Genomic DNA, 19,597 nt, shown 5'->3' on the forward strand with positions numbered 1-19,597 from the left:
TTGCTCAGTTTAGAACTAATTTTATACTGAATATGAAAATACAGGTAGGTGTGTACATGCAGGGAGGAGTAGATAGAAAGAAATAATCTGACTAGGTCCTTGGAAATCCCAGTTTTCATAAAGGAGGCTATACAACTGTTCATCCAGTATAATAGTGATTCCTTAATGACTCCCACAGATGTATCTTTATTTGCAGAGATACATAAAATTCTCAAAACAAAATTTTAAATTGTTTTTTTATGTCATATAATAAAATCAACTGTTTGGTGTATTGTTTCACGAATTTTAACACATGTATAGTTTCATATACCCACAACCATAATCAGGTACAGAACAGTTTCATCATCCACCAAAAAATCTCCTCAGGTATATCTTTATAGTTAGATGAAGCAAAATTAATTTTAATTCATATTATTTTAATGCTTCTTCCCATAAAAGAGTAATGCAAAACAACAACAGCAATCTCCCCAAAATATCCGGGAATCCCCAACCCAGAGATTCAAATACAAAGTGATATGGTAAGGTTTATGTGTGCTCAGTTCCTTTTTCAGTCTAAGTGAGGAGAGGAACTCATGTAAAGCACATGCTCTGTTCTAAAGGCATGATTCTTTACTTGGTCATCTCTGTTCTGCACGGCACAAACGTTCTATATACTCTCTGTCTTTGTGGCCTCTATGGCAAAACCAGGACCTAAATCCAGGAGAAGCTCAATAATACCTCCCCTTGCTTCTAGGCATGATAGAGCCCAAGACTTCATCAAAACAGTTGGTAAAGACTCAAACAGGAAATGAGCCGTTAGCAGAAAAAAAATGGTAGCACATTTCAGATGATGGAAGTGAGAAGCATGTTGTCAAGTGAAACCAAGAAAGCTGAGGGATATGTAAGGGTTGGGGAGAAAAGCCGACGTAGCAAAAAACAGGACTGAGAAAGGAGCCGAAAACAGGAAGGTCAAGGCAATTTCATTCAAGGAACCATATCATTGAGGCTAAGCCATGCCCCTGCCTCCAAGTATCTCTCCTCAAAATAAATTATTTGAAGTAGAATTTGTAGGCCAAAAAGTATGCTTATATCACATGTAAGTTTTACGCAGTTCATTAATAAAACACTCCAAAGCTCCCTAATCCAATGCATTTTTGTTGACTTATTCTACTAACAGATTCTTATTTCATAGTTCCACAATTATCTATTTAAACAAGCTTTGGCCTTAGGAACAGTAAAAAAATTCATTCTTATTTTAAAAACTTTAATAAATGCACAAATACCTCCTTAGCTTTGACCCCAATCCAGTTGACCAGTACTATCCTTGGCAAAAAGCAGGACAAAAATATTTGTTATTCATAAGCAGCTCTTGCTTTTACTAAATGACAGGTGAAACTGATCCAAAATTGAAATAATAAGCACACCAATCACTTTACTTCAACCTGTCATTTATGCATGATGCAAGGATTTCTCTTACTTTGAAAAGGTCAAACTGCTTTGTAAAATATCATTCAAGTCATGAATTCCAAAGTTCAATAGCATCAGAGGTCATCTTACATATGGATTCCTTTACATTGAAAATTTTGTTAATTGTCAATAGTGTTCTTACTTGTACAATACAACTAAGTGTAAAACAAATTCACTAAATTCTGCTTATGAATTAATGCTTATTTATATATACTTGTTTATCTGCACATTAAATATGCCTGGAAGCAAAACATAAGAAACTAATCACACTGGCTGCCTCCACAGAAGGGAATTTGTTGACTGGGAGACAGCAGTAGAGGGTTCTTATCACTGTGTTTTTGAGCCTTTTGAGTTTTGAATCACGTAAATGCATTACTACCCAGAGAATAAATATAAAAAATGTAAATAAAGAAGATAATTATTTCTGTAAGAGAATACCTTTCTAGCCTGCACATGCTGTCAGCTAATAACAAAAATGAAACTATCAAAAGACATGTGACAGGCCACCACTGTCCACATGGGAGGTATATACGGGAAAGAATGATTTCTCTAAAAATTTGATTAAACGTTACATTTTAGAAGACAAAGAGCTGAGTAGATAGAAATGCTTGGGGATGGTCCTTTCTCCCAGTGGTTGAAATGGCCATCTGAATGCCTTCTGTTTTCAGAACTCTGTTCACGTCTATGTGAACACGTGTGTGCATGTGAATGCACATGCGCGAGAGAGAACGGGAGACAGAGAGAAAGAGACAGAGGAGGGGGTTGGGGGGAGGAAGGGAGGAGCAGCCATGTCTCTGTAGAGTGTAATCCCCTGACTCAGACAACACTCCTGACAACACCAACACACACAGCCAAATGGTGAAAGCCACCTCTCTGCAGAAAAGTCCTGCACCCTTACCCACTGTCCCAGTGTCCACCTGGAAGTAGCCAGAGTAAGGCAGTGGAGCATGACAGCTTGAGAGTCAGGATGGGAGCAACACAGCAGGCACTGCTCCTGCTCAATAGCATGAATGTTATCTAAACCCAACAACTGTCTTAAAGAGGAGAGAACCATGTATTTAATTACAGTGCTGTAAACCAGTACAGGTCAAAGCACTACTTGTTAGCAGCCCACCAACGAGAGATGACTTGTACCAGAATGTAAATCAGCTGTGTTACTGAGCACACTTAGGGCTCTGCTAACTTTTTTTTTCCTATATGTAGACTTTTTTTTTTTTTTTTTGAGACAGAGTCTTACTCTGTCACCCAGGCTGGAGTGCAGTGGCACAATCTCAGCTCACTATGACTTTTGCCTCCCAGGTTCAAGTGATTCTCGTGCCTCAGCCTCTAGAGTAGCTACCATTACAGGCGTGCACCACCACAGCCGGCTAATTTTTGCATTTTTAGTAGAGATAGGTTTTTGCCATGTTGGCCAGGCTGGTCTCAAATTCCTGACCTCAAGTGATCCGCCTGCCTTGGCCTCCCAAAGTGCTGAGATTACAGGAGTAAACCACCATACGTAGACATTCTTTTTTTTTTTTTTTCCTCTCGGGACGGAGTCTCGCTCTGTCACCAGGCTGGAGTGCAATGGTGCCATCTTGGCTCACTGCAACCTCTGCCTCCAGGGTTCAAGCGATTCTCCTGCCTCAGTCTCCCGAGTAGCTGGGACTACAGGCACGTGCCACCACATCCAGCTAATTTTTGTATTTTTAGTAGAGACGGGATCTCACCATGTTAACCAGGATGGTCTTGATCTCTTGACCTCGTGATCCACCTGCTTCGGCCTCCCAAAGTTCTGGGATTACAGGCATGAGCCACCACGCCCAGCCTCCTAGACATTCTTAAGGAAGGAAGCAGTATGTTGATTTACATTTTAGCATAAGCTCCTTATCTTACTGTGAACTACTAACAGTTCTCAGACCAGCACAGTGTGTGCCACAGTTAGAGTAGCACTGTGAGTATATAAATGATGGTAAATTTTAGTAACACAGTGACAAAGAGAACTGGGGGAAAATCCTGACAATCCAAATTCCATTAATCTCAGCTACTGTGTAAACAAGTAACTATGATATCAGTTGATAAAATCTTTAAGCAGTGGAGTGCCTGTAGTCTCAGCTACTCAGGAGGCAGAGGAATGGCGTGAACCCGGGAGGCGGAGCTTGCAGTGAGCTGAGATCGCGCCACTGCACTCCAGCCTGGGCGACAGAGCGAGACTCCGTCTCAAAAAAAAAAAAAAAAAGATTAAGTCTCTTTAGGTCTTCCCAAAGACTTTAAAGATTATAAAACTCTTTCTCTTGAAGAGGAATGAGTAAGCAGGACTTGGTACTCTAGTTTTGAAAGGCTGTTGTCCCTTATTTTAAAGCATAAAAACCGTAAGACAAGTACTGACAAATGTTTGTTATCCAACTGATAAATTAACTTTCACTTGGACCATAATCACATACTTTCTAGTCTTTTGTATTTTAAAAACGCTTCTTCCGCTTAAACTCTTAAAAAGTTTCTTGGCTTAGGGTACTTTGTAGATTATTTAAACATTCCTGATAAAAGTAAAACACAAAAGTAAATTTAACATTCCAAGTTGCTTAAAATGCTTCCTTTAATTTGAAATTATTTCTTTAAAAAGTACCAAATACAAACTTTATATTTATTAATGACTCCACTGATATCAACCTTGATCCTTCACTCATCAGAGCACTAGAATTCTCAATCACTCCCAGTGTGCCACCTCCTATTGCCCTTCTGCAAATCCTGCTGATTCTAGAAGCACATGAATACCCTGTGCCCTCAAAAGGGTTAGCAGCAGTGGCATATTACTTTTCACACAGTCATTTGCATTTATGGACATGACCTACATTTTGAAAGAGTGTTAAAACATAAAACAATAGACAATTTTTGTTCTTAAGTTTGATCAGTGAATTCTCAAATGTATGAGAATGATGCCTCACCTCATTAATTTCCTCTCATCAGCAAAACAATACTCAAGATGAGCAGCTCCTTTTATGGTAAAATGGAGTTCCGGGGGCTCAAAGAAAGAAAAGCATAAAAGCCCTGTTCTTTTGTTCCTTTCAGCAACATGCCTAAACATTCAATTATAAAATCTTATTTGGAGTTTGAAAGGAGCCATTTACTATATAAAATCAAATTTTAGATTAGCTGGTTTTAGGTTGTTTTTTTCTTAATTAATCTTGAAAAAGAAAAAAAGCCTACTTTTTTCATCTTGTAAACATGTCCTAAGCCACAAAAGATTTTCTAAAGCATTTTTTCAGTAAGTTTTTATACATTCTAAAATTTACCTTTTAACTTAGATAGAAAATCACTCATCTTGGTGTATAGCACTTTCAGTTTTAATAAATGCACCCAGCTGCGAAACTTTCACCATAAACAAGATACAGAACAATTTCATCACTCAAAAAAAAAAAAAAAAGCCCTCACCTCTCACCTTACTCTTAATTCTTGGCAACCATCCTCAGTTAAGTTTTAATGTCCAAATGTAGACTAGATGCATATTACAGCAATCTCCAGGGCAAATTTAATAGCAAAGAGAAGACAATGCCGAGAATTCTACCTGTCTTGCTCATATGTCCTTCCTACACACTCAGTGGGGAAGACGCTTATAGGCTGTGGAAGAATATCATTGATCTATCAGAGAGCTCCTCTTTCCTTGGGTTTCCTTTTCTACAACTGACCAGCAAGAAAGAATATCAACAAACTGTATTCTTTCTGCTCATATCCCACCTCCTTTTTGCTGTGAAATATTCCCTCAACCTGAGTTCCTTGTGCACCAGTGACCACATCACAGGCTTAATTATTAGCACAGATGGTGCCAATTAGTTCTGTGTGAAGTACTGAAATGGAAAGGATAATAGAAGCATTACAAGTTTCCTAAAAATGGTCACAGCTGGGGCCCACTGACAGCTTGGGGTCAACCATATCTTTACATTCTGCAGCTCACCTTCCACCTCCTGTTCCATCCACCAGAGGAGAACCATGATCTCGGAGCAGGCATACTTTATAAAACACACACACACACACACACACACACACACGTAACTAATATATGTCAGATAGGAAGAAATTTTCTTAGAAAGTAACCAGTATTCAAAAACCTTTCCTTTCCATTCATTTTTCTTAACATCCTTAGAAATAGTCCATTTCAATAACATAACATAATGAGACTGGGAACACATTTTATTAATTAGGAGGAAATTATAGTAGTAATATTAACATTTTACATTTGTAAGCACCCTGGAGTCCACAAACCACCCTCACATAGTTTCTAATTTAATTCAGTCTTAGCAACATGGCACCTTGGGGGACTACAAAAGAAACTAAAGACTCTCTGAAGCTTTTAAGCTACAGACTAAAAAGGGTTGAGGGACAGAAGTAACAAGACAAAAGAACAATTACAACATATCAAAATAACTATAAACATTAAGATCTGCCAAAATTTATACCTTTTCACCAAACCCAAAATACATAAACGTCTATGATACTAAAAACTGAGAGTTACGCCTGGCCCTATTTTTGATGTAAAATTTCAGTATTAAAAAACAGCTAAGTGTTTCTAAAAGTGAAATTTGACCTAGGGTACTAACACAGCATTTTGAGTTTGGGGTATTGTTAATGTGGGAAACCATTCCTAAAGAAAATGGGTTACTGAACAGGGTCTACACATTGACAAATATGAATTTAAGGACAGCGTTTTAACTGAGGGAAAAAAATAAGAAAAGAGGTATCAAAAATGGTACTGAAATGATACTGCTTGTGAGTCCAGCTCTTCCAAGAGATGTGTGATTTATCTTCTTTGTATCTCCAGCAATGACCAGAAATTCAGAAACCATTTTTTAAACTGAAATAAAACAAGTTTTATTTTATTTATTTATTAATAAACAAATACAGAAGGATACCTTAAAGAACAGGTTAACAACAATTACTGTGGCAGCTTTGTAATTCTGGCAGAAGAAAAAAACTAACGATGGCAGGCATAAAGAACTGGGATCTAACCAACAGGACTGAAGAAATGGAAAAAATGAGGTGAATTTGAGAGCAATCAAGAGGAAAAGCTGAGGCAGACTCCAGCTGCTCTTTTGGACTTGAGGGTGGTTGGACCAGAGACAGGAGAGGCTAGATGCAGAGAGGGATGCAGGATGGAGCATGGCCTGCTGTCTACACACACAGGGGCAGGCGCTTCATAAACTAGAACTGTTTCAGCTTCCTCAACCCAATGAAGAGGCTGCTCCTGGTAAGGAGAGGATTGGAAGTTCAATCTCACAATAAGAAGATACAGTAAATTCATTCTGCAATGTATTCACTTTCAGAGATCATTGGAATGGCCAAGTAGAATTTATGTAAGTGAATGAAAATGAATACTTCAGTCATGACTTTGAAAGTGTTTTTAAAAAAACCATCATTTTGGAATAAAATGTAAATGGGCTACAAAGTTTTCATCATGACCTTAGAGCCCTCCTTCAGTTTCCCCATCCATTACCTCTTATCCTCCCATTCATACTCTCCGCTCTCCCTAAGAAAACCTACAGTCTCTTATTTCACCCTTCCTGCTCCCTCCTGGTACTGGAGCTGCCCCTACATTCCACTTTTTCAAGGGGTCCCCCGCCACAGAGCCACCTCAAATGTATTTCCATTAGATTTGAAACTGCTCAACACACAACTCAATATTGTAAAGAACAGCGGTTTCTTACGTGCTGCAAGTCTATTTTCAACTTTCTAAAGCAACACTTGCTTTCTACCCTAGAAAAAAAATGAAACCAAACATGCTTTTTTACCTCCCCATTAAAAAGGATAGGAAGTCAGAGAAAGAGGGTCAGTTTGACTCTGGATTGGTTCAGGCACCTGAAAGGAAAGTTAACTGTCATGCAAGAATGAGGTTAGCAGTCAGGTCCAAGAGGAGTGTGACGCACCTAGCAGGTCTGTTGTTAAAAGTGGGAAGCACAGGCTGGAGTGCAGTAGGAGATAGCAGAGTGAGCAGGTAATTGACAGAAGTCTTGAAAGCACGAAATGAGAGGAGGCAAGAGGAACAGTCCTCAAACATGAATAACCCAAATCAGTTTTTTGTTTGTGGATATCTGAAGTATTTACATTTGAATATGGATACATATGATGTTCCGTGATTTCACTTTAAAGAAAATAATGATGCCAGACTTTGAAATTATGGCTTAAGAGTACAGAGAAGCTGTTGAATTTTCTAATTCTTATCTCCTTTCAGACAATTCTTTTCTGAAAACAACTCTATTCTGAATGTAAAACGATCTCTTGCAGAGGTGTGAGACTTGCCTTTTCCTAAACTTTTCTTAGGCAAGAAACAGGTTAGGTTAACCACTGTAAGACCTTAAAAAATTGCAGTGTAATCTGCAAAAACTGGATATTATCTAAGTCATATTTAAACAGATTATGCATTAACCATCAATTCCAAGGGCATTGGGTTTTTCAACAAAACAAGTATTTCCCATTAATTGACAAACTTAAAATCCTAATTTAGCACTCCCAAGGAACAGAAGAAGCCCATTTAGATGACACAATTGGGGCCAATAATTCCTTTGTTAATCAAAACAGCTAAAATGAAAAATCACACAAAATGCAGATATTCATTTCGTTTTAGCAAACATTTAAATGTACACTAATTTGCAAATCTTTTGCTTTAGAGCTAGGGCCCTTCCTCTGAGTAGAATCCAGTGATGGACTGTCTCACTGTCTGACATGCCTAAATAACACCTATAAGACAATGACTAAGATGCCCAGGTTTGTTTTCTTTAAAGGAGAGTGAAAACTTACAGACACTTGTGAAGCAATGTAAAAACAGAATCTGGAAGCTGCCCATATTCTGATGATTTTTTCCCCAATCTTTTATAATTGTCTCATCTTTATTCAATCTGATAGCAATTTGTCTTCATGAAGTCTTTCCAAAGGTTTTCATAGAAATGATGGCTCTATTTTAGCACACACTTTTCATCATTCTCCATTCCATTTCATTAAATTATGCCAATTACAGTAACTAGAATACCACACATAAACAGATTTGGGAACAAAATACCTCTCGGTGAGCCATAAACTCAGTAACTGGACATCTTCCCCATCATCCTCACACCAATGCCCGCTCAGCAGGCCGACAGAGCCTGCACTAGTCAGGGCACTGTTAGGAGGGAAAGGAGAGAGCTGCGTCAAAAGGGGAAGGAGGTGAAGAAAGAGGCCTCCTATTGTACTGAAATGTATCTCTTGGATAGTTCTGTCTGTGAGCATTCCTAAAGCCAGGGATGTATCTTAGTAATGCCTAGCATATTTTAAGCACATAATAAATATGTATTCCATGTAAGCATTTGATTTCACTCTCTAATTATTCCCACAACATTAGGACAACACAGAGCAATGTTTCATCTAGATAAAAGCTAAAGAGCCCATGGAAAGACTAGTAAATTCCAAGATTATCACAGGAATAAAGGAAGCAAGAGGAGGAAGAAAAAACCCAGTTCCACAATTCTATTCAAAAGTATCCTAATCCAAAAATAAAAAAACAACCCAACTCATGCTCAACAATGGGAAATGGTGACCAGATTAATAACTTAGTTGGTTGTGGGCTCCTTCCTCGGCTAAGTTTTTAAACTGAATTCTCAGAACTTAATCAAACCTTTCAATTAGGTGAAGCAACTTCTATGAGAACAGATCGTTTTTCAGAAACAATGACAATAATAGCTAACAAAACTAAACACTTAATCTTGCCAGGCACTGTACTAAATACACTGCATGCATTTATTCATTTAATCCTAAGTTTGTAGAAGCAGGTACTCATTCAAAGACACAGAGCTAGTCAGTGGTATAGCCAGGATTTGAACCCAGAACCCATGTTCTCAACCACTGTACCATACTGCCCAATATAGTTTGCCTTTTCTTATAAATGGTATAATTTTAATATTTTACCTAAGGGTTTTCTTAGTATACTTCTCAAAGGTACATTATCAAAGTCCTTATAATTATAAATTAATTTTTAAGTAATTGGCACTAACTATATGTTCACTGAATAAAAAAAACTATATATGACTCATTCATTCATTAATAAACATTTAACAAGCAGTTACTTAATCACTTGAAAACAAAGAGTTAAAGTAACTCTACTGAGTGACAAGGGAGAGAACCGAAACAAATACTCAGAAGTCAGAATCAGCAGGTCTTGATGAGGGATGAATGAGAGGGAGGGACGGCTAGGCTGAGGCGTGGAAGCAAGATCAGCAGAGAGAAGAAAACAGCCACGCCACAGATAGAAGGTACATAACAGAGGGAGATAAACATGTAAGCAGCAAACTGTAACACAGACGGAACCAATGCAATGTTACGATGGACAGCCTGGCCCATGACAACAAATCTAGAGCCGACAGAGACACACGAACTAATTGCTGAAAGAGAAACTCACTAACAATGGTGGTGCTATAAACTGTTATCAATTTTCCACTTCCTCCTCTGCATCGAACACGGTGCCTGACACTTCTAGTGTACACTACCAACGTCTCCATTTTATATCCAAGGAAACTGAGACTCAAAGATTAAAAGGAAATGCTGGGATTCTAATTCAGCTATCACCAGACTTTGACACCCCACGCTACCTCTATGCTGTGACAGTGCCTGCTTAAACAAATAATGATGAAAATGATAATAAAGATAACAAAAGTTTCATTCTGATACTGAAGTGGTTAGAACTGCAGCTCACATCCCCTGTGCCTTGACCAAGTACTCAGCTCTGTGTTTGGCATTTACATATACAACCTCATCTATGCCTCACCTTGTGAGAGTGGTAACAAGACCTGCAAATTAGTAAGCACCTCCTCAATACCAGACACATAATCAGAGTTACACATGTGTCGTTTCTACTCTTTAGAGCACTCATGCAAGGGAGGCTGCACTGGCCTCACTCTGCAGTCAAGGAAATGGGCTCACAAGACAATAGGCAGTATAGGCATAGAAACTACATTTGTATAGTTTCAAATATCTACAAATCTCTCTCCTCTCCCTCTGTTTCTCCCTCTCTCTCTCTCTCCCTCCCTCCCTCTCTCTCTCTTAGTTGAGAGAGAGGAAGAACACATGTGTGACAAAATGTTCAAAATTAGTGAATCCTGATAAAGAATATAAAGGAATTATCTGTATAATGCTTACAACTTTCAAATCTGAAACTAGGAAAATAAGCTTGTGAGTCAGGGCACAAAAGAATCTGGAAAGGCTCAGTTCATTCTCAGAGGATACCTCTGGTATTACAGATTAGACTCAATTCTGCTTCTTTTCTTTTCCTTTTTTCCTTTTTTTTTTTTTTTTTTTTGAGATGGAGTCTTGCTCTGTCGCCCAGGCTGGAGTGTCGTGGCGTGATCTCGGCTTACTGCCAGCTCCGCCTCCCAGGTTCACGACATTCTTCTGCCTCAGCCTCCTGAGTAGCTGGGACTACAGGAGTCTGCCACAGTGCCCATTAATTTTTTGTCTTTTCAGTAGAGACGGGGTTTCCCCATGTTAGCCAGAATGGTTTCGATCTCCTGACTTCGTGATCTGCCCGCTTTGGCCTCCCAGAGTGCTGGGATTACAGGCGTGAGCCACCATGCCCGGCCTTAATTCTGCTTCTAAGCAGCTGCTGGTAGAGGGAGAGGGGGTGCCACATGAAAACTTATTTTTAAAAGGAAACTGCAATTAAATGACATTTTTTAAACCACCAATTAAACATGCATGGTACTAGCAAGCTTGGTGGTCACCAGGCCCTAAACATCAGAAATGCAGTATAACTTCTGGAGTGAGTAGTTAACTCATTTTCAGCTTAGAAAAAGAACTGATTTTAGTAGGTAAATTGTTAAGTGTTCAACATATCTGATAGCTACATCTTGCCAATTTTAGAATTAAAAGAAAATTGTCAATTCATTTATTACTAAAATGAAGTATTAGCTAAGATTTGATATTTGGAGGATATCAGGCCATTTCCATTTTTTAGAAATTGGAGACATATGTAATTCTGCAAGTAAAGTAGTAATTTTTTGCTAAAAATTACATCAAAAAAGTAAACTAAGTTTGCCTCAAAAGAAAGGATGATAATTACTTAAGGGAAACTATTTGAATATTGATTTAATCTTGAGGGCTGAACTTTACGACACCGCCAATATTTATTTTTAACAAACAAAAAATGGCATTTTTCATATGTTTTCATCTATTACATTGGTAGGTTATTCTCTGGTTCAGTCCATAAAAATTTCTTTAACTATTCTGCAAATAAAAGTAGTATTCAAGTGTCATTAATTTTTAAAGGCAACACTAGATGGCAGTAAATACACAAAAGTTGTGACAGACATGACAGTTCTCAGAATACAGTAGTGATCATTTTTGCCTTTACTCAATTTCATCTGTACTAAATCAAGCTTTAAAAAAAATGAAGAATCAGGGCTAGGTGTGGTGGTTCACACCTGTAATCCCAGCACTTTGGGAGGCTGAAGCAGGCAGATCACTTGAGGTCAGGAGTTTGAGATCAGCCTGGCCAAAATGGTGAAACCCTGTCTCTACTAAAAATACAAATATTAGCCAAGCATGGTGGTGTGCACCTGTAATCCCAGCTACTTGGAAGACTGAGCCACGAGAATTGCTTGAACCCAGGAGGCAGAGGATGTAGTGAGCCAAGATCATGCCACTGCACTCCAGCCTGGGTGACAGAGCAAGACTCTGTCGGAAAAAACAAACAAACAAAAAAAAAACAGAAGAAGAAGAATCGGAAACCTACATAAAAAATAAAGTGAACTGGCTTTGGAAATATGATCCAGAAAGCAACAGAAACTATCAATTCATCCAATTTTAAATTCTGAGAACATTAACACTCAACATCAACTTTATAAAACTGTTACATTTTCTAAGTCGTGTTTGTTCTGTTAACAAATTCTAATCATGTAAGTGTATCTGGATATTTATTTGGTTAATTAATTTGGAGAAAAAAAGCATCTTAAATTGCTTTTTCCATCAAGACGTTAAAAATTTATGAGGATTTTTATGTATTTATAGATTATGGCATTTTTTGAGTTAGTAAAATTTCTGCTCTTATAGGGACCATGAATAAACATATGAAAGTGTAGTATGCTGCTAATTTAATATGCTACTAGCAAAACTTTTTTAAATCAATAAGAACATTATGTAGACTCCAGTAAAAAATTCTATTTTAAAGTTAATTTTGAGATTTAATTTCCTTATTTGAAAAGATTTTCAGATAAAAGAGAAAAATCTTATAAACAAACATGTTAATGGACCCAATGATTTTTTTTTTTTTTTTTTTAGACAGAGTCTCGCTCTGTCACCCAGGCTGGAGCGCAGTGGCACAGTCTCACCTTACCACAACCTCTGCCTCCTGGGTTCAAGTGATTCCCCTGCCTCAGCCTCCCAAGTAGCTGGGATTACAGGCACGCACCATCACACCCGGCTAATTTTTGTATTTTTAGTAGAGATGGTGTTTCACCATATTGACCAGGCTGGCCTCGAACTTCTGACCTCAGGTGATCTGCCCCCCTCAGCCTCCCAAAGTGCTGAGATTACAGGCATGAGCCACCACGTCTGGCCCCACTGATAGTGTTGATGAACATTCTGTAACATTCTTTTTTTCCAGCTTTACAGAGGTATAACTGACAAAGAAAAATTGAATATATTTAAGTTACACAACATATTTTGAAATATGTATATCCTGTGAAATGATTAGCAAAATTAATCTAATTATCCTATCACCTCACAGTTACCTTGTAAAATTCAGACTTAGAATTTCAACACGATTTTACAAACTTAATGGTAGCAAACCAAAAATTTGTATTTTCTATTCTATTTGCAAATGTTACACTTTTTGGATTCATTACAAGACCAGATGGCATTCAGCTGAGGTCTCAGCAACATTAGAATAAAATTGGTAAATTTCTAATTTTTTGGCTATTTCAAACAGCTTGAGCTTTGTTTTGTCCTGACACACAAAATTTTCTATTGAGAAACCAAAGCTAGGGCCCTCTCAAATGTATGAAAGTCAATAAGGTATAAACAAAACAAATCTTCAAATACACACTGTGGCAGAAAGAGAGGACCCATCTGTGCCAATATAATCCAACTTCTGATCAATAGTTAACATTTTAAAATATCATAAAATAAATAGCCATAGCTTACTGCAAGCACATTGACACAAACACACACTGAAACAGCCAAAACAATCTTGAAAAAGAAAAACAAAGTTAGTAGTCTCACACCGCCTGACTTCAAAACATACTACAAAGCTACGGAAATCAAGAGTATGGCACTGGCATAAAAACAGAAACACTGACCAATGGAATCAAGAGCCCAGAAATAAACTCCGCATATACAGTCAAATGATTTTGCAAACTTTCCATACACAGTCAAATGATTTTCAACAAGGGTGCCAAGACCACTCATTAGGGAAAAGACGACCTTTTCAACAAATAGTACTGGGAAAACAACATCCACATGCAAAAGAAATACAACTTACAAAAACAACCAAATGAAAATTATAGAGCTGAAAAATGCAGTGGTAGAAATTTTTTTTAAAAAACACCTCAGTATATGGGCTCAATAGTAGTGTGGACATACAGAAGATGTTGAAACAGTGAACTTGAAAATACATCAACAGAATTCACCTAATGTGAATAACAGAAAACAGACTGACAAAAATTGAACAGAGCCTTAGGGACCTGTGGGAAAATACAAAAGACCCAAGATTCATATCAAAATCCCAGGAGAAGGGAGAGAGTGGGGCTGAAAGAGTACTTGAAGAAATAATGGCTATAAAGTTCCTTAATTTGGTTAAAGACAAAAACTCACAGATCTAAGAAGCTGAGCATCCCCCAAACGGAATAAACCCCCAAGAAGCTACACTAAGACCCATTATGATTAAGCTTTCAAAAATTAAAGATACAGGGGAAAAAATCTTGAAAGCAGCCAGAGAGAAAAGGACCCATTAACTACAGGCAAACACCAATTAGAATGATATATTTCTCATCCGAAACCATGGAGACTAGAAGGAAGTACCAAAATGTTTTTCATGTGCTGAAAGAAAAAGATCATCATCCATGAATTCTATGTCCAGCAAAACTATACTTAAGAATGAAAGAGAAAAAAAGTTCTCAGATGAGAAAAAAATTAAAGAGAATTTGTTGCTAGCAGACTGACCCTTTAAAAATCGGCTAACAAAAGTTATTAGAACAGAAGAGAAACAAAGAACAAAATTATTACAAACTATTATAGATGGCTTAAAACAGCAGGACTGTATTGTCTCACAGTCTGGAGGCTAGAAGTCCAAAATCAAGATGTTGGCAGGAATAGGATCCCCCTAAAACCTGGAGGGAGCCTTCCTTGATGCTTCCTGGCTTCTTCCGAGCCTTCCTTGATGCTTCTTACTTTGCCAGTTTAGACAATGACAATTGGGAAGGGGAACATCACACACTGGGGCCTATCATGGGGAGGGGGGAGGGGGGAGGGATTGCATTGGGAGTTATACCTGATGTAAATGACGAGTTGATGGGTGCTGACGAGTTGATGGTTGCAGCACACCAACATGGCACAAGTATACATATGTAACAAACCTGCACATTATGCACATGTACCCTGGAACTCAAAGTATAATAATAATAATAATTTTTAAAAAATGTAAAAAAAAAATAATAAAAAAAATAAAGGTAAAAAAAAAAACAGCTGTTTTTACACAATGTGAAGAGACAATAAATAAATAAGAGGAGGCATAATGGTTAGAACCTAGAGGGTAACAGCCAAGTATCCCTAGAATGTGCAGATTAAGTGAATCCGTGGGGATTAGACTAGCAAAACCATCCTGTAACACGTGAGACTAGCCACCTGCACAACAGTATTATAGGCCAGCAAGTCTCCCGAATTAAGTAAGAAGAACCAGGCCCTCAATATGTGATTAAGGTATCTCTAAATACAAAAGAAAACAGTAGGCTAATCAATGGTAATATACTGAGTCAGCCAGGAATCTAGAGAAAGTGAGGGCAAAAATCAAGAAGTGGACTATAATGAGCTCATCCAGCATTGCTCAGAAGCTAGCGATGGACACCAAGAGCTGGTTCATGAGAGAGCTCTGCTCTGTGTGGAAGCAGGGATGGTTTTCAGGTTTTCTACACCTTTTAAGATATTACACTACTCCTGCTCTTGTTCTAAATTTACCAAGAAATCTTCTAATAACCAATCTACCTTCACTGGAACATCCACTGTTACGGTATTGGTAAAGTATCTTTTTATTGTAAATTAACCACCTGGATTTCTGGTCAATCCCTTGTAAGTTTCATGAGTTTTAAGTCTCAGTCAGTCCCAAAAGCCTTTAATTAACTCTGAGTGTACTGGCAAAGACAAATTTTTAGATCTGTGAAGTTAAGTGCCATATTCTAAATCAGGAAGGCGCACTACAAGCCCAGCCAACTGGTCTCTCCCTGTCAAAGGTAACTCTGTCTTGTTTTCTCACTTCCACAGGTCATAAATCAGCCTTGCAAATAGCTCTCCAAAATTCTATTCAACTTACAAAATTCAAAATAGACCTACTTGTATCTGTCAGGGCCATTCTCTTTTCCCTCCCACTCACTGCTGTCTAAAATCATTCTCCAAAATGCATATTCCACATATAGCATCTATCATGAACACAGATTCCTACCAAATACAATAAGAGCAAAAAAGAGCAAAGCAGAATATATTTCTTTAGCCAACACTGGAAATGTGCAAGTTCATGATTTCCTTTCCTCTGGTCAGCCCTGAGTCCTAAGGCCTTAAGTATATGAAACACCATTCAGAATCCTCCTAAGTTCTGCTTTTATAGAGTTCCATAACTGTTCTGTTTTTAAAATATCTAAAAATGAAAGGTGGTCACAATATTCTTGACAACTATAATTACAAGCAACAAAAAAAATTCCTACAAATTATTCCATTTACATTTGGTTAGTGCTTAATTTCCAAGATGTTACAGTGATCCATATTCTGAAACATGATAAAAGAAAAACCTAAAAAGAGCACAGACAGCCTACTTGTGCTTTGCATGTGAAATTATGTATCGTCCTACCAATTACATTTTGAAGTTTGAGAGTGTTTCACAATGAATTTCACACCTGTAGCAAATGAGACTTAAGTCATTATCAAAAAGCATTTCTTAGGATTTATTTGCTTAAGAAAGTAGAACTATCTTTTCTCTAAAATAGACTAAAAATACATATTAAATGTATAGAATTTGATTTTGAATAGGATTTTTTTTTTTAAGCGACAGTGTCTCGCTCTGTTGACCAGGCTGGAGTGCAGTGGTGCCATCAAAGCTCACTATAACTGTGAACTCTAGGGCTCAATCAATCCTCCTGCCTCAGCCTCCCAAATAGCTAGGAATACAAGAATGAACCAACACATCAGGTACCAAATTACATCAGGTAATTTTTAAATTTTTTGTGAAGACAGGGTCTTATGATGTTGTCCAGTCTTGAACTCCTGGCCTCATGTCATTCTGTCTTGGCCTGGGTGCTGGGATTACAAACATGAGCCATGGTGCCTGACCCTCAAATAGGATTTACCTACTTAGCACTGGGTAGACCAGCACAATAGTGGAAATGTCACTTCCTGTTTGCATTAGGGTGACAGTTTTTCATACTTGGGCAATAACCATAAATACAAAGCCTGATCCTCATGTCTTCTATTACTTGAACCGTTTTTGCTTTCTTACCAGTAAATCCATATTGCTCAATTGTCAGCCATGGACAGCCCAAGACAGCACTGCTTTGGAATAGAGAAATGTGATATGGATGCTGCTTAAAAGAAGTTTAAATCTTTACTTACCTCCACTGCCACTACAATCAAAATGAGGTCTGCTTTTGACTCTGGAAAGATTGCATTCACTTGTGGTGACATTCCAATCAGAGCACAGTTAGTGACCACAGATATAACACTCATCGTTTCAAAAGCCAACTAAAAGAAAAAAGAACGGAAATTAAAAATTGCAATGACTGCTTCCATATTTCCTCATCCTTTTTCATATTATCTAAAAATCAAGGAAAATGTCTTACCCTAGTTCTAAACATTCCAAGTACATTTTAAACTTTTTTCTCTGTCATGGTATGATTTTTTTTAGCTGAAAAAAGCCATACTGTTAGGCAGTATTTTAGACACTTTTGGCATGAATATCCCAAAGCAGTATGTTCTATCTTCCTAATTGGAGGCAGCCCTGGACCTGAATTGGGAATACTGTTAAAGTTACTCTACTCACATCTAAGGGGAATCTAAAGTAGGGCTGCCAGGGAAAAATGTTTCACATTAAAAAACAGGTAACATTTCAAACAGAACTTATGTTGTGAAACCATCCTTTTACTTTGACATCACACACCACATCTGACTCAGCTATAACCAGCTTTACAATCAAGGCACCAGTGATAAATGGTGATCCTTTCCTAGCATCATTTAGCAAATCAAATGTAGAACTTTAGAAAAATATAGATGCTAGGCCCCACTGAGACATACTAGACAAACTGGTCCAGCATCCCCTGAAGGAGACTTTGGTGCATACTGCAAAGGATGGATGGAGAAATGTTGTGACCATTGCTCTTTTTCTCTTTAATATAAAGCATATGGTGATCACTACTTAATAATTTACCCACTAGTTCCAAGAAACACACGTACTATTAGAAACATTAATTTTAAAAGAAGCAAAACAAAAGATGACTGAATCCAAACTTAATATGAATACATCTTGTCCCATGAAGAACTTCTGCCATCTTACAATTTAGAAATCTTTTGTGTAGTCTGATTATTTTTCCAGTTTTCTTCATACGAAATCTAAGACTGTCTTTAGTTTAAAATTTCTATTTACTTACTTTTGATTATATTCACATAGCTTAAAAATCAAAAATTCTAAGTACATAGTGAAGAGTGTCTTGTTCCCTTCTCCCCTTTTCTTCCACTTCCCAGCTCCCATTCCCCCTAGAAGATAACCACTATTTGCAGTTTCTTATGTATTCTTCCAGACACTTTTATGCAAAACAAGCAAACTTGAACATATACACTCTTTCCTATTCCTTGTCAGGTCCCTTGCTTTGGTCATTTAAAGTGTCTTGAGGGACTTTCTGTGTCAATACTAAAAGAGCTCCCTCCTTCTTTGCCACATCTGCTTCAGCATTTTATTACACGGACGTTATCAGAATTTATGTAACCATTTTCTTACTGGTGGGCATTTAGTTGCTATTGCAAACAATGCTACAATTGGTGATCTTATAAGAACATCATTTAACAAATGTGGAAAGAGGCTAAATTCTGGAAAGTGAAATGGCTGAGTCAAAGGGGACATCCATTTGTAATTTTGATAGATAATACGAAGCTGCACCGCATGGGTTGACCAGCTCATGCTTCCACCAGCAGCATATGACAGTGCCTGGCTTCCTGAACTTGCAGTATGTTTGTAACTAAACTTTCAGGTTTTTAAAAAATCACCTATATTGAGTTATAATTTACAAACAATAAACTGCATGCATTTAAAGTATATACTTCATCACATTTTGATAGGTGTATTTACCTGTGAAACCACCAGCACCACAAACAAGACACAGGACATTTCCATTTACCCCAAAAGATTCCTCATGACCCTTGCAATTCAGCCCTCTCTTTACACCTGGGTCCAAGCAAAATATGATCTGCTTTTTGTCAAGATAGATTTGTTTGCATATTCCAAAAATCAGATATAACTGAAACCATACAGTATACATTCTTTTGTGTCTGCTTCTTTCAAGCAGCATAATGATTCAGTGATTGATCCATGTTTTATGTATCACTATTTCATTTCTTTTTTACTGAGCAGGGTTCCATTTTATAAATATGTCAAAATTTTTGTTATCCGTTTGCCTACTGGTGGCAAGTTGGGTTGTTTCCAGTTTGGGGTTACTGTGAATAAAGTTGCTATGAACATTCCTGTGCAGTCTTTGTATGAACATATCCATTCATTTCTCCTGGTCATCTACTAATATTTCTCCTTTCAGTTCAAGTTTTTTTTCCCCCACATATTTTGAAACTCTGTTCTTTGGTACATATACATTTAAGATTGCTATGTCTTCCTGGTAATTTGACACTTTTATCATAGAATGGTCCTCTTTGGCAATTTTTGCTCAGATGTCTACTTTATCTGACACTAATATAGTCA

General features: G+C 37.6%; 1 protein-coding gene across 5 annotated transcripts in view; it reads right to left on the minus strand.

Annotated features, from left to right (window-relative positions):
- ANO10 (anoctamin 10) overlaps nucleotides 1-19,597 on the minus strand; it is a 260,737-nt gene that overhangs the window by 181,426 nt on the left and 59,714 nt on the right. For all 5 annotated transcript variants that reach the window (XM_011968089.1, XM_011968085.1, XM_011968088.1 and 2 more), the window contains one exon: nucleotides 17,251-17,379. In XM_011968089.1, the coding sequence (XP_011823479.1) occupies nucleotides 17,251-17,379 (129 nt within the window). The remainder of the gene's footprint in view (nucleotides 1-17,250; nucleotides 17,380-19,597) is intronic.

The sequence above is a fragment of the Mandrillus leucophaeus genome, unplaced genomic scaffold (assembly GCF_000951045.1).
Source record: "Mandrillus leucophaeus isolate KB7577 unplaced genomic scaffold, Mleu.le_1.0 Scaffold829, whole genome shotgun sequence".
NCBI classification, from domain to species: domain Eukaryota; kingdom Metazoa; phylum Chordata; class Mammalia; order Primates; family Cercopithecidae; genus Mandrillus; species Mandrillus leucophaeus.